At 40.2% G+C, this 16158-nt stretch overlaps 1 protein-coding gene across 3 annotated transcripts in view; it reads left to right on the top strand.

Moving 5' to 3' along the window:
* zufsp (zinc finger containing ubiquitin peptidase 1) overlaps nucleotides 1-15785 on the top strand; it is a 56913-nt gene extending 41128 nt beyond the window's left edge. For 2 of the 3 annotated variants that reach the window (XM_068018479.1, XM_068018485.1), the window contains 6 exons: nucleotides 7263-7431; nucleotides 8412-8600; nucleotides 9812-9977; nucleotides 11810-11973; nucleotides 12716-12930; nucleotides 15168-15785. In XM_068018479.1, the coding sequence (XP_067874580.1) occupies nucleotides 7263-7431; nucleotides 8412-8600; nucleotides 9812-9977; nucleotides 11810-11973; nucleotides 12716-12930; nucleotides 15168-15215 (951 nt within the window). In that variant the 3' untranslated portion in view covers nucleotides 15216-15785. The remainder of the gene's footprint in view (nucleotides 1-7262; nucleotides 7432-8411; nucleotides 8601-9811; nucleotides 9978-11809; nucleotides 11974-12715; nucleotides 12931-15167) is intronic. The other variant, XM_068018493.1, reaches the window with a different exon arrangement.
* The last annotated feature ends 373 nt before the right edge of the window (nucleotides 15786-16158 follow it).

Genomic DNA, 16158 nt, shown 5'->3' with positions numbered 1-16158 from the left:
TTGCTAAAAAGTTTGATTCAGCTTACAAAGGTCAGAGATGTATAAACCAATGAGAATATTGTTTAGGTTGGGTCATGTCTTGAAAACAGCAAGGAGTCAGTCCTCATTACCACCTCCACTCTCCCATTCCATCTCCACTGTCCTATTCCACAAGTCTGTCTCCTTCTGAGAAGAATAGAACTTTCGAACATGCAACTTCACTCCCCACTCTCTCAATTTAAATAGGTTGCCATTAGCTCTATTTGGCCCAGTTTCTTCAAACCACTTGTCTGTTGTTGATGCATTTATAATTTTAAGTACCTACATCAGATCCTCTCTAAGTCTGCATTTCCAGTAAGTCAAAACTGAAGGCATTAGTCTTGTCCATCTTTATACCTTCTCGAGAGCCACAATGTCCATTTTACTCATTTCAGGTCTACCTTGGATACTTTCTTGGGTACAGCAGTGCAGATCTATTCTGTAAACCGTCTGAGCATCTTGCATTTACTGTCCATTAGCTAATATAATAGCACAACCTGAGGGTGTAATGATTTGACCCCCTTGTGATCTGATAGCCTGTCTTTTGCATGAGCCCTCACATGCACTTCACCGATCTTTAAGTAGGTAGACTGAAAGCAGTTTAATGAGGCGAAACTCAATACAGATCATAAAGATGCTTTAGTTTACAAATGACAAGTGAATGTGAAGAGTAACAGTTAGAACCAAATGTCACCTATTAACTAACTTCAGATCCGACTTCATTAACAAAATAACGCAGCACCACACTATTCCGAAAAGCAGGCTCACATAATGTTTTCTAGGCAGACTTCTGGTTTTGACCAGTTCTGAGTACGCGATGAGTTATTTTTCCTCGCTAGGTTTGGTTCGGTTCCCAGTCTTAACTGGATTGATTGGTTCATAGGAACATAAGACTTAGCAGCAGGAGTTGGCCATTCAGCCCCTGCTCCGCATTCGATAAGATCATGGCTGATCTGGTTGTGGTCTCAACTCCACTTTCCTGTCTGCCCCCCTTAACCCTTGACTCCCTTGTCTCTCAAAAACATATCTAACTCAGCCTTGAATAAATTCAATGACTCAGCCTCCACTGCTTTCTGGGAAAGAGAATTCCACAGACTAACAACCCTTTGAGAAAAAAAAATTCTCCTCATCTCCGTCTTCCAAGGGAGACCTCTTATTCTTAAACAGTGTCCCCTAGTTCTCGTCCCCCCCACAAGAAGAAACATCCTTCCGCTATCCACTCCATCAAGTCCCCTCAAGACCTTATATCTTTCAATAAGATCACCTCTCATTCTTCTAGACTTGAATGGGGATAGGCCCAACCCGTTCAAGCATTCTTCATAAAATGATCCCTTCACCCCTGGAATTAGTTGAATGAACCGTCTCTGAACTGCTTCTAATGCAATGATATTCTTTTTCAAATAAGGAAACCAAAACTGTACACAGTACTCCATAGTCTCACCAACTACTGTGCAACTGCAGTAAAATTTCCCTACTTTTATACTCCATTTCCCTTGCAAATAAACACCAACATTCCATTTGCCTTCCGAATCACTTGCTATACCTGCATACTAAGCTTGTGCGATTCATGTACCAGGGCACCCAGATCCCTCTGTGCACTGAGTTCTGCAATCTCTGTCCATGTAGATAGTATACAGCTTTTCTATTCTTCCTGCAAAAGTGGACAAGTTCACATTTTCATGTGTCTCTCTCTTTTCGTCCCTCTGTTAGCAGGAATTATAAGAGCTGCCAGGGTGGTAAGGGAGAAGGCAAAGCAAGAATGGAGTCTGGGGGAGGAACATGTGGGTAAGGGAGAGAAGGCAGGATAGGGTAAAAGAAAAAGAAAGATAGATTGGTATTTATGTGTGCCTTTCATGACCTCTGGATATTCCAAATTACTTTAGGGCCAAAAAAATACTTTATAAAGTATAGTCACCACTGCAGCCAATTTGTGCTAAGCAAGGTCCCACAAATGGTGATGAAAAAATTAACCAGATCATCTGTTTTAGATATTGGTTGAAGGATATATGTTGTTGAAGTCCCCTGCTCTTTTTTGAATAATGCTGTGCAATCTTGTCTGCCCACCTTGGTAGATGGGCCTCATTTTCAGGTCTCAATGGACACGATTGACAGTGCAACAATCCCTCAGTACTGCATTGAAGTGATAACCTAGGTTATGCACTCAAGTCTCTGGAATGGAACTTGAACCCATGACCATCTGACTTAGAGGCAGGAGTGCTACACACAGGAATGAATGCTGTCTGTCATGTTGGATGCTTGGATGCCCATTTTATGCCTATATAATGGGCATGCAGGGGGCAATAAATTTCTAGGCCATGATGTTTAATAAAAGTAAATTGAGTTTAGCAACAGTATAGTAGCCATTTACGAAGTTATATCTGCTTTGAGACGATATTTTGGCGTACTAAAGGTTATGATGGAATTAAAGGTTACTCGGTTAAAAGTAAATATCCATTAAATTTCACTTTAGTTCCTAATTTACTAGATAATTGGATGATATTTATTTTAAATTAATTTATTAATTAGTGATAGAAATGACAGTTAGAGGGGTGAAGTGCTTCACCTGTGAGATGTGGGAGGTCTGTGAAGCTTCCAGCGTTCCGGACGACTACATCTGCAGGAAGTGTACCCAGTTGCAGCTCCTCACAGACCGCATGGATCGGTTGGAATGGCAACTGGATGCACTTAGGAGCATGCAGGTGGCAGAAAGCGTCATAGACAGGAGTTTTAGAGAAGTGGTTACACCCAAGGTGCAGGCAGATAGATGGGTGACTGCTAGAAGGGGCAGGCAGTCAGTGCAGGAATCCCTTGTGGCTATCCCCCTCTCTAACAAGTATACCGTTTTGGATACTGTTGGGGGGGGATGGTCTATCAGGGGAAAACAGCAGCAGCCAGAGCAGTGGCACCGCGGCTGGCATTGTTGTTCAGGGAGGGACAAAGCGCAGAAGAGCAATATTTATAGGTGACTCTATAGTCAGGGGCACAGATAGGCGCTTCTGTGGACGTGAAAGAGACTCCAGGATGGTATGTTGCCTCCCTGGTGCCAGGGTCAAGGATGTCTCTGAACGGACAGGGGGCATTCCGAAGGGGGAGGGTGAACAGCCAGACGTTGTGGTCCACATCGGTAACAACAACATAGGCAGGAAGAGTGATGAGGTCCTGCAGGGGGAGTTTAGGGAGTTGGGTAGAAAGTTAAAAGACAGGACCTCTAGGGTTGTAATCGCAGGATTACTCCCTGTGCCATGTGCCAGTGAGGCGAGAAATAGGAAGATAGTGCAGCTAAACACGTGGCTGAACAGCTGGTGTAGAAGGGAGGGTTTCAGATATCTGGACCATTGGGATCTCTTCAGGGACAGATGGGACCTGTACAAGAAGGACGAAGAGGAAGAGCAGGCAGGGAGATGTTGCGGAGCACAGCGGGACTGGTGGTCTGAAGTGCATTTGTTTCAATGCGAGAAGCATAACAGGTAAGGCAGATGAACTCAGAGCTTGGATTAAAACTTGGAACTATGATGTTGCTATCACAGAGACTTGGTTGAGGGAAGGACAGGATTGACAGCTAAATGTTCCAGGATTTAGAAGCTTCAGGCGGGATAGAGGGGGATGTAAAAGGGGTGGGGGAGTGGCATTACTGGTTAAGGAGAATATCAGCTGTACTGCGGGAGGACACCTCGGAGGGGTCATGATGCGAGGCAATATGGGTGGAGCTCAGGAATAGGAAAGGTGCAGTCACGATGTTGGGAGTTTTCTACAGGCCTCCCAACAGCCAGCGGGATGTAGAGGAGCAGATATGAAGACAGATTTTGGAATGATGTAAAGGTAACAGGGTTGTAGTGGTGGATGATTTTAACTTCCCCTATATTGACTGGGACTCACTTAGTGCTAGGGGCTTGGATGGGGCAGAATTTGTAAGGAGCATCCAGGAGGGCTTCTTGAAACAATATGTAGTTGTCCAACTAGGGATGGGGCCGTACTGGACCTGGTATTGGGGAATGAGCCCGGCCAGGTGGTCGAAGTTTCAGTAGGGGAGCATTTTGGGAACAGTGACCATAATTCCATAAGTTTTAAGGTACTTGTGGATAAGGATAAGAGCAGTCCTCAGGTGAACGTGCTAAATTGGGGGAAGGCTAATTATAACAATATTAGGCAGGAACTGAAGAATTTAGATTGGGGGCGGCTGTTTGAGGGTAAATCAAAATCTGACGTGGGAGTCTTTCAAACGTCAGTTGATTAGAATCCAGGACCGGCATGTTCCTGTGAGGAAAAAGGATAAGTTTGGCAAGTTTCGGGAACCTTGGATAAAGCGGGATATTGTGAGCCTAGTCAAAAAGAAAAAGGAAGCATTCGTAAGGGTTGGAAGGCTAGGAACAGACGAATCCCTTGAGGAATATAAAGACAGTAGGAAGGAACGTAAGCAAGGAGTCAGGAGGGCTAAAAGGGGTCATGAAAAGTCATTGGCAAACAGGATTAAGGAAAATCCCAAGGCTTTTTATACGTATATAAAGAGCAAGAGGGTAACAAGGGAAAGGGTTGGCCCACTCAAGGACAGAGAAGGGAATCTATGTGTGGAGCCAGAGGAAATAGGCGAGGTACTAAATGAGTACTTTGCATCAGTATTCACCAAAGAGAAGGACTTGGTGGATGATGAGCCGAGGGAAGGGAGTGTAGATCGTCTCAGTCATCTCATTATCAAAAAGGAGGAGGTGTTGGGTGTCTTGAAAAGCATTAAGGTAGATAAGTCCCCAGGGCCTGATGGGATCTACCCCAGAATACTGAGGGAGGCAAGGGAAGAAATTGCTGGGGCCTTGACAGAAATCTTTGCATCCTCATTGGCAGCAGGTGAGGTCCCAGAGGACTGGAGAATAGCCAATGATGTTCCTTTGTTTAAGAAGGGTAGTAAGGATAATCCAGGTAATTATAGGCCAGTGAGCCTTACGTCCGTGGTAGGGAAATTATTAGAGAGGATTTTTCGGGACAGGATTTACTCCCATTTGGAAACAAACAAACTTATTAGTGAGAGGCAGCATGGTTTTGTGAAGGGGAGGTCGTGTCTCGCTAATTTGATTGAATTTTTTGAGGAAGTGACAAAGATGATTGATGAGGGAAGGGCTGTGGATGTTATCTATATGGACTTCAATAAAGCCTTTGACAAGGTCCCTCATGGCAGACTGGTACAAAAGGTGAAGTCACACAGGATCAGAGGCGAGCTGGCAAGATGGATACAGAACTGGCTCTGTCATAGAAGACAGAGGGTAGCAGTGGAAGGATGCTTTTCTGAATGGAGGGCTGTGACTAGTGGTGTTCCACAGGGATCAGTGCTGGGACCTTTGCTGTTTGTAGTGTATATAAATGATTTGGAGGAAAATATAGCTGGTCTGATTAGTAAGTTTGCGGACGACACAAAGGTTGGTGGAGTTGCGGATAGTGATGAGGATTGTCAGAGGATACAGCAGGATGTAGATCGGTTGGAGACTTGGGCGGAGAAATGGCAGATGGAGTTTAATCCGGACAAATGTGAGGTAATGCATTTTGGAAGGTTTAATGCAGGTGGGAGGTATACAGTAAATGGCAGAACCCTTAGGAGTATTGACAGGCAGAGAGATCTGGGCGTACAGGTCCACAGGTCAATGAAAGTGGAAACGCAGGTGGATAAGTTAGTCAAGAAGGCATACGGCATGCTTGCCTTCATCGGTCAGGGCATAGAGTATAAAAATTGGCAAGTCATGCTGCAGCTGTACAGAACTTTAGTTAGGCCACACTTAGAATATTGCGTGCAATTCTGGTCGCCACACTACCAGAAGGATGTGGAGGCTTTGGAGAGGGTACAGAAGAGGATGTTGCCTGGTCTGGAGGGTATTAGCTATGAGGAGAGGTTGGATAAACTCATTGTTTTCACTGGAACGACGGAGGTGGAGGGACGACATGATAGAGGTTTACAAAGCGACGCAGTGGTTAGCACCGCAGCCTCACAGCTCCAGCGACCCAGATTCAATTCTGGGTACTGCCTGTGTGGAGTTTGCAAGTTCTCCCTGTGTCTGCGTGTGTTTTCGCCGGGTGCTCCGGTTTCCTCCCACAGCCAAAGACTTGCAGGTTGATAGGTAAATTGGCCATTATAAATTGCCCCGAGTATAGGTAGGTGGTAGGGGAATATAGGGACAGGTGGGGATGTGGTAGGAATATGGGCTTAGTGTAGGATTAGTATAAATGGGTGGTTGATGGTCGACACAGACTCGGTGGGCCGAAGGGCCTGTTTCAGTGCTGTATCTCTAAATAAAAAAAATAAATAAAATAAAGTTCTGAGCGGCATGGACAGAGTGGATAGTCAGAAGCTTTTTCCCAGGGTGGAAGAGTCAGTTACTAGGGGACATAGGTTTAAGGTGCGAGGGGCAAAGTTTAGAGGGGATGTGCGAGGCAGGTTCTTTACACAGAGGGTGGTGAGTGCCTGGAACGTGCTGCCGGGGAAGGTGGTGGAAGCAGGTACGATAGCGACGTTGAAGAGGCACCTTGACAAATACATGAATAGGATGGAAATAGAGGGATACGCTCCCTGGAAGTGCAGAAGGTTTTAGTTTAGGCAGGCATCCAGATCGGTGCAGGCTTGGTGGGCCGAATGGCCTGTTCCTGTGGTGTACTGTTCTTTGTTTGTTCTTTGATGAATACACTGTAAAACAGCAGATCATCGGACATTGCACAGCAGCTGTGTTAAGGTATGTTATAACCAGAACAGCAGGCTCTTCTTGAACTTTAGTACCTCAAAGAAGTGGGAGCACACTGGGGAAAGGTTGATGTACTCTCATTAGACTTGCTGTTTGGTTGCTTATTTTTGCATAGTATTTGTTTATAACATATTAAGTCATTCCCTTTAAGTTTTCTCCTTAATGCTTTCAAATGGAAATTCTCAGTCACTGTAAGCAGCTCCACAGAAGACCTCATGCAAAGTATATTAAAAGGCTTTTGTATAATGTATATTTCTTCTGTTACACTTGCTTACTGTAACACTTCTCATCATGTTTTCCCTGTCATGCAGTTCTAAAGTCGTATATCCTCTGAGCCACTGTAAGCAACATCACAGGACAATAATATACAGAGACAATAGTTATTAACCACACCATCGTATTAAACTGAAGCTAACCCCATAAATGTATATTGGATGGCTGCTGTTCCTGCAACTCCCTTTTCCAGTCAGGCTTGTATCAAACTGGAATTTTAAAGTTATTTAAAATGTTATCTTTTTCTCTTTCTAGCAGCAGTATGGGTTAGATAATCGTGGAGGATACAAACAACAGGCAATGCACAATATGGAGAGGGCTGTGGCACGAGGTCAGATGAATCCTGCAGAGTACCATCGAAGGAGAGCAGAAGTAATGGAGACTTTAGCATTGGGAGAAGATGATGGTAGAACTAGGACTTCAGGTATGATTGGTTCTTCATTTAAATTGAATGTTCTTGAATCCTAGGCAGAGTCTTGCTTTGTGAATGATACTTGAGAAGCCACTGCACCAATGAAGCAGATTAGTTTCTAATGCAGATCCTGTGTTCTAAGAAAATTTTTTGAAACACTCTTTTTACAGTTTCCATATTAAAACTAAAGGCAATATATTTATCAAGAAATTCAGACTATACAAGGTTGGGAGAAACAATTAACACATAGAACTTGTGTATAATGGTGTTGTCAACAATTAATTTGAGAACAGGACCAACATTGCTTTGACTATTAAGAAAGGGTTGCATTTTATAGCCAATGAAGTACTTTTGAAAGGTAGTTTCTGTTACAATGTAAGAAATGCATATTTGTGCATAGAAGTTCCCACAATCGGCAATGTGATAACAATTAGATAATTTATTTTTAGTAGTGTTGGTTGAGGGATAAATATTGGCCAGGAAACTGGGGATAATTCCTACCCTTCTTCAAAATGCCCTGGGATCTTTTATACCTGAGATGGCCATTAGAACCAAAGTTTAAAGTCACCTCTGAGAAAAGATACCTCCCAGCAGTGCAGCACTCCCGACTGCACCGTGATATCAGCCTAGATTTTGTGCTCGCTTCTCTGGATGAGACTTGAATGGCAACCTTCTGACTCGAGGCGAGAGAACTGATCCAAAGCTGGCACCTAATAGGAACTAGATGAGAATTTTTATAGCTTTAACTGCCATAAATTGCTTTTGGTAGAAAATATTTAAAGATAAGGTAGACTAATTTGCTTATAACTTGAAATTTAGCAGTGCTTGAAAAGAAGTTCATTACATTTCCCTTAACTGTATAATTTTAAGTTATTTGATTAAATTTGATTTAATTGCTATATAAATTTCTACTAAAACAATTAATCTAATCTGGCATAAGAACTGAGCTCCATTCATTTGTACTTATTGAACTATGTTCTTTTTTTTTACAGGTATAATAAGGGCACTAAATGAATATTATCAAAGAAATGGTACAGAAATAAGGCATGTGTTTCTGTGTGCAGAAACAGATCACTATCATGCTTCTGTAGGAGACAAAGGCTGGGGATGTGGATACCGAAACTTTCAAATGCTTCTCTCCTCACTTATGAAAATGGAAGAGTATAAGCGTGATTTACAAGGTACAGATATTGCACAAAAATCTTACTGTTCGTAGGATGGTGAGAGCAGATAGTAAGAAACATCTTCTTTCCTAAGCAAGCTCGCATCATATTTATTTGTAAGTCGGTAATCCTAGATCACAACTGTGCTTTTCTTTGTTTTCCATGTTGGCCTAAGGAGACCATTGCATTATTATAAAGTGCTAAATAGTAGAGAACTGTAATCTATCAAATGTATCTCAGAATTGAACCATCTTTTTATATTCTTTAAATCTTACATTCAACTGTCACCCTCATTTAGCTTTAGAAGCAAAGGTAGCCATTTAGACTCATTAGAAAATAATGAGAGCTCAAAACCTGTTTCAGCATTTTTACCATGTCAAGTATAATGTTCTAAAATATATATATATATAATTTCTTATCTAAATGTGAGCCTTTTTTTGCAAAAATTTGTGAAAGTGGTTTTAGCATTTGAAGCTATTTGGTTAGTAAAAGCTAAATACTCTTTTTGTTATTGTACTGCTGCAGACCATAGGTTGTAAACTATTGAAATGCATTTAGGAAATTAGGTGGGGGGAAGATGGGGGGGTGGGGGGGAAATGGGAGAAGGGTAAAAACTCGAGGGAGAATAACGAGGGTGGGTGGGAGGCAGAGGAGAAAAAATAGATTTCCATCTATATTGCACCTTATCACATACAATATGTCACTTTAAAATGCAGTGGCTGCTGTGTAAGCAAACAGGTTAGCTATTTTTCACAGAATTACTAATGAAATGAATGACCAGCGAATCTATATTTTGGTGCTGGTGCTTCCAGGAAATTATGTTTTCAAGAGCACCAGAAGTGCACTTCACAGAGCTCCAAGGGATCTTTAATGACCACCAGAACTGGCAGGTGCTTCATCCAAAAGACATTAAGTAGCTCGAACAATGCAGGTCTTCTTCTGTGTGACTCTGAAGTGTCAACCTAGATGATGATTTTATGTTCTAGTGGGAGAGTTAAACCCATAACCGTCTGTATCCAAAGTCAAGTCTATGTAATTAAAAAATCAAATTAATACCCAAAGCTGTTAAGTAAAACTTTTTCCTGTACTCCCTAGAAGTCATTTTTGGTCATTGTCTTACTGGACCAGTAGAATGAAGAAAGTTAGCAGTTTAACTAAGATTATATTTGACCAAATGCGTTTCTTTTTTAGTTTGGATGTAAACATTTTTAACTTGTTCTTTCTTTTAGATGTCGTAATCCCTTGCATTCCAAAACTCCAGGCTATGATAGAGGAAGCATGGAAGGATGGTTTTGATCCTCAAGGTGCTGCCCAATTTAAAAATAAACTACGGGGCACTCGAGCTTGGATTGGTGCAACAGAAGTCTATTCTTTATTGACCTTTCTAAGAATAAAGTTAGTAGAGTTAACAATACCTTGGATTGATTACAAAATGAACCTCTTAATCTAGTGGTTATAACACTAGCTTTTCATTCAGTTCTTTGCTGGTTGGAGTCCTGGAGTTAACTTGACACTCAAATTCGCTTCTAATGATTATGGACCAAAATTGGTACCTGCTGTATGACAGCACCATTAAAGTACTATCCAATCCCCAACTAAATTAATGTACGTATCCATTTCCCCCAATGGATGTCATTGATGTGTTTGCACTGTATGTTAAAGATGTTGATAACTGCAGCTGAATATTTCTACAGTCCAGAAATAAGCAAACATTTATATTTTGCAGTGATTAGAGTAGTTTTGTTTTTTTAACTAGAATATTCAGTCCCTCTTCCACAAAACAGGATTAAACTGAATTTTTTTCTCCCTGTCTACCGTTTTTCCACCTCCCCATGGTACCTGGATGACCAAATTATTTGAAAGAGTTGTGGAGAGCATTTGCAGCTGACAGCATTTATGAATTTAGCATTGTTACTCAAGTGTTCTATTTGGTGATCAAGTAGATGAATGTTGGTGCTGGAGAAGTAAATTTTCAGTTTTCAGATCCAATGTCCACGTCAAGGATTTCTAGTAATTCACCTGCAGCATGGGTCAAATGCAGAGTAAAGTTGTTTCTATTCTGCCTGACATTGTGCCTAAATCTCACCATTAGTGTGCTGCAACAGTGTGAATTTTTCAATTTGCCTCACCATTTATCCCGATAAACTGAATGATATAGTCAAATTTGGCAGCTTTGGCTCTCTGCTCGCTAGAAACTAGATTAAGCACTGAAACTTGTATAAGCTTCTCAGAGCCAACGGAGGCCTAATTAAGCCCAAATCCCAGAAGCGAAGTCCAAGTATCCTTATCTATATGATCCCCCAGAATGTTCCTAATCATGAGTTTTCTACAGCTCAAAGGAAACCTGAATTACCTGTTAGTTTTAAAGTACAGGAAAAGATGGAAATGCTTATTGCAATATTAAAACCCTCAAAAAGGATACTGCAACATCAAATAGTTTCATTTAGTGTGGATAGGGTGATGTAGTAAAGACCCATTGACACAGTATTGTAATAACTGCATGTGATATCAAAAGCAACTACAGACCCATGATCTTGCCATATTAATGTCTGTTTCAAGGATTTATTTACGCCTGTCTAAAAATAATTTGGTTTGCTTTAAAATACTCATTATGTTCACTGAATACCATTGGCCCTTAATAGAGGAGCAAGTGTTTTTAGGTCATTGGGTAATGTGGAGTTTTCAAAAAATATTTTTTGAAATCTCTTGGTCATTTGGTATCTTAGAATTGTTTGAGCTGTTCTCCTTGTAACAGTCTTAATTTTTAATGTGTCGTACAAAATTCCAGGTTCCATCCATAATCTGTGAGTCAGCTGTTGATAAAACTGCCCTTACTGTCCCTATGGAGGGGAAGAACACCATGGTTCCTAGTTCTGATCAACATCAAGCTGGAATAACATCTGAACGTCTGGTGACGACAAGAGTAAACACAACTACAATGCTCCCCACAATACATTTGGGCTGCCAGCATTTGAAGTCTAAACTCAAATGTTAGATGTCCACTTGGAAGAGGGCTCCTCGCATATGTGGAACCATACCTCACCTTGAGTCACCATTTCTAGAAAAAGGGTAAAAGAAATTAGAGGAAGAACTACAAGAGAAAAAAAATCAAACTAATAGAAAGCATAGAGGAATACTTTTTACTGATGATAATTAAATCTGCCCATCAAACATTTTTTACCTGTAGTGTTAGAATAAGTTGAAACTAATCTATCTGGTTATTCTAGGTGTCAAATTGTTGATTTTCACCATCCCACTGGACCATCAGACACACATCCTCGATTATTTGAGTGGTTAAAGCAGTTCTATTCTTCAGGCAAGGATCCAGGGCTACGGTTACAATCCAGGATCATATGGACAAACAAGCCACCAATCTATCTACAGCACCATGGTAACAAAGAGGCATGACTACTAGTGTACAATAAACAGAAATAATGAGATAGAGTACTTAAAAACAACAGATAAAATGATATGGTCTACAATTTTTTTTTAAGCACGTTATTTGACAGCAATGCATTGGGATAAACAGTCTCTCATAGGTCTTCACAATGCAATGTCGTACGAGGTAGTGCAAATTTTCATTGATTGCTTCCTTTCCACCTACCTCCTCATTTCCCCCCACCCAGCCATATTCAGATCTGTAGTCAGAACTGAAGCGATGAGCAGTCTGTGCTGTGATGTATGTCATGGAAATTTTTTCATCCCAGAACCCACTATCTGCAGTTGTCAATGCAGATCCTAAGGAAGCATTTGAAGTGAATTTTTAATCTTTGCATTTAATTTCTCACTTACATATTCTGTCTGGCAGCCTAGATTTTTGTAACATTTGGATGCAGTACAGTATTAAACCATAAATTGTGAATAATTTGAAGCCTAGCTTACATGTCATTTATCAAAAATGCTCAAAAATAATCAGGAAAATGTAAAAAAGCTGAAAAAATGTAATTCTATAAAGAACAGTAAATTAAAAAGCTAAGTGAACAAGAGCTTGATATTTTACTTTTTCAAACTATTTAATTTGAGTTTTTGAGTTCAAGAAAGTTAATTTTGAAACCATTGCCGAAAGCTTTTACGATTATAGTTTGTCAAAAATCTGTTTGAAGTAAAATAATGCATAAATCTTTGAACTTCAGGTCACAGTCGAACTATTATAGGCATAGAGGAAAGGAACAACGGAACACTTTGCCTTTTGATTTTTGATCCTGGCAACCAAGAAATGCAGAAACTCTTGCGCCGTGATTTGACTGGAGTCAATCTGAAAATGATACGCAGGTTTATTGGAAGTATGAAGCATAAGCAGTATCAGATAGTGGCAGTAAATGGTTTTCTATCAGCAGAAGAGAAAAATGTAAGTGACCTTTTAAAAAAAAAAGTGTTTGTGTTCTATGCCGCAAGTCAAAATTTCATTGTTTTTAATGAAATTTCTGTTCAGTCCTCAGCGCGGCTCTGAGCTTTTAGTCACCTGCCATTTTAATTCTCTGCCCCCCTCCACTCTGACCCTCTGTCCGTGGCCTTCTACCCTCTTCTAATGAAGCTTGAGGAACAGCACCTCCTCTTTTGATTACGCACGTTACAGCCTTCTGGGTTCAACATCAAGTTCAACAATTTCAGATCATAACAGTTACTCCCATTTTTTTTTCCCAGACAACAACTGTTGGTAATGATTCTGCTATTGCCATTTACACCTCCTGTGGACACATCTTTTGTTTCTACTGCCTTCCACCCTATCTCAGATTTTCCCTTTTGTTCTTTTTCTTCTCAATCCCTGCCCACCCCACCCCACTTTATTTGTCTCTGTACGTGGTTAAAATCTGTTACATCTCTAACTTTTTCCTGTTCTGACAAAGTCATTGACCTGAAACATTAACTTTGTTTCCATCTCCATAGATGCTGCTAGACCTGCTGTGTATTTCCAGCATGCTCTGTTGAAAAAACATATCACTTGTACATACGATTGAAATCTTGTTGACATAGCACAAAAAACACAAATCGTTATTTTGTGAATTATTAGCAGAAAAACATGTCATAATCTGTTATACTAAAGATTTTTAAACTTTTTGTTGTGGGGGTGGGGTGGGGCGAGATAGCCTCAAATGTTAACCCAGTCTCTACCAATAACTGGCACATTATTGATCCAATATTGGTACTAGACAAAGCAAAATTATGCTTGCTTGGCAGAAAACATTATTTAAAACAGAACATGCTATTAATGGAACAAATGCAGAAAAATACAGTAATTCCAGTCATGTACTCTAGGGTCCAGGGACCATAGTTTGAAAGCCGAGACATTTAAATATTTCAGTCTACAGTTCTTAATTCAAAAATCACAACTCAAATTATTGAATAATTCAGTTTTTTAACCATAATACACAATCTTGAATAATTGGGTGTAGACTGTAAAAAAAAAAAAAAAACTGGAACTGTTTCCTATCACATATAGCTCAGGAAATGTTCAGCAAATGAAAACAAATCTTTCCAATTAAACATCTGATATGAAAAAGAAGTTTTGTAATTTCCCTGTGGACTTGGTCAAGAACTTTGAAGGAACGGTGAACTGTCATCTAATTTTAAGCAATTAATTTCTTGAAATTATTCTTTGAAAGAAGTGGGCAATGAAATTTAGGTGGAAATACACAGTTTTGGCAAGATAAGTTATTGTATTTAAAGTTTGAAATTCGCCTGGGCTTGCAAAGGACGCTCAGATTATGGATGGTCTGTTTCAACCTGAAAAAATTGGCTTCTGAGGGAGGTGGAATCAGTGCCAATAGAGTGGAGTTTCTGGCTAAGTCCCAAGAATACCATGAACTTCTCCAATTATTATTTATTAATTGCACTGCCTTTCAGTTGTCTTCTTGCAGCTACTAAGCTTCCCCATGCTTAAACCCTTTGATTTCTCTGACTTGCCACTCCCCTCTCTGCTTTCAGTTTTTTTTCTCAAAACTATTTTCTTCAGAAACTTACCTGTAATAATCCTATCCTTTAATTTTAGATACATGGCTGAAAAGAAAGTGCATAACAGATAAATCTGGGGAATTCTTGTGCAAAACATATTTGTCTAGTTTTTTTTAAATTCTTTCATGGGATGTGGATGTCGCTGGCAAGGCAGCATTTGTTGTCCATCCCTAACTACCCTTGAATTGAGTGGCTTCCTAGGCCATTTCAGAGGGCAGTTAAGAGTCAGCCACATTGCTGTGGGTCTGGAGACACATGTAGGCCAAACCAGGTAAAGACAACAAATTTCCTTCCGGAAAGGACATTAGTGAGCCAAATGGGTTTTTACAACAATCGCTGATGATAATGGTGCCATGAAACTGACACTAGCTTTCAATTCCAGATTTTTATTAATTAATTGAATTTAAATTCCACCAGTTGCCATGGTGGGATTTGAACCTGTGTACCCAGGGCATTGGCCTGGGCCTCTTGATTACTAGTTCAGTGACAGTGATGATTCTAGAGATAAAAGTTATCATAACCTAGTAAAATTGACCTTGTTTTCAAATTGTAATAATTAGATAACTGTTAAATTCAATCTATAATATCTACCAATGATTCAGAATAATATTTGCCGTATCTGTTTCTTTTCAGGCTCGTAAGCATGCATCTGCAGTGCTGACAGCAGAAAAGGTGCCGTAGTAGAATTCTCTATTTGGATTCAGCGTGCAAGATATATAAGATTTTCTTTGCATACCCCTTTACTTGGGTCAAGATGCAATCTCAGTTTGTACATCTTCCTCCTTAGCTCTTTGAATTACATAAATTATAGTTAATGAGATCTTAGTTATTTTAACTTGATTTTAATCCCTCACAATTGCTAGTTCAAACAGTAGCAGTCTTACGATGCTCTTGGCTTAGTTACTCTTAACTGATGAGGATATATAAGCATTGTTGAGAGTTTGATGAGTGCAGTTCAAATTCCTTTTTTCTTAATGACCTGATTGTTCTCTTTTGGGAGTGGTCGCGATATTTATCGATGCTCCTTTGTGCAGATATAAGCAGTATGTTAATCTGTAGGAGACTGAGGCCTATAATGAATATGGTTAAACAAAACCACCGTCAAACTTCAGCTCCGCTTGTGTGTAAGTTTTGTACTTTTTCTACATGGCATATTATTGAGAAAGAAGTGAAGTTGAAAATGTGGTCCGAGAACTGGAAAGTTATTGAATTATTTTAGTTTTTCATTGCATTTGTACAATTTACAAATAAACATTTTGGATTAATTTACATTTTTGTATTTGACTTTGTTATTGTCTTCATCTTGCAATAACAACATAGCTTGAATTTCAAGTAAGGTCTTCTGCACATAGATACAGATAATTTAACCTGCATCTTTTCTGTTCACTGAAAATTGTCAGTTGATGCCCCTTCTATATAATTGCAGCTAGCTTCTTTGGCCTCCTTGTCCCGAGAGACAATGGTTAAGCGCCTGGAGGTGGTCAGTGGTTTGTGAAGCAGCGCCTGGAGTGGCTATAAAGGCCAATTCTAGAGTGACAGACTCTTCCACAGGCGCTGCAGATAAAATTGGTCTTCAGGGCTGTTACACAGTTGGTTCTCTCCTTGCGCTGCTGTCTTTTTTTCT

This window comes from Heterodontus francisci, chromosome 3 (assembly GCF_036365525.1).
Source record: "Heterodontus francisci isolate sHetFra1 chromosome 3, sHetFra1.hap1, whole genome shotgun sequence".
Taxonomy (NCBI): Eukaryota; Metazoa; Chordata; class Chondrichthyes; order Heterodontiformes; family Heterodontidae; genus Heterodontus; species Heterodontus francisci.
The sequence above is the reverse complement of the archived record's forward strand: the minus strand, read 5'-3'. Positions and strand labels throughout refer to the sequence as shown.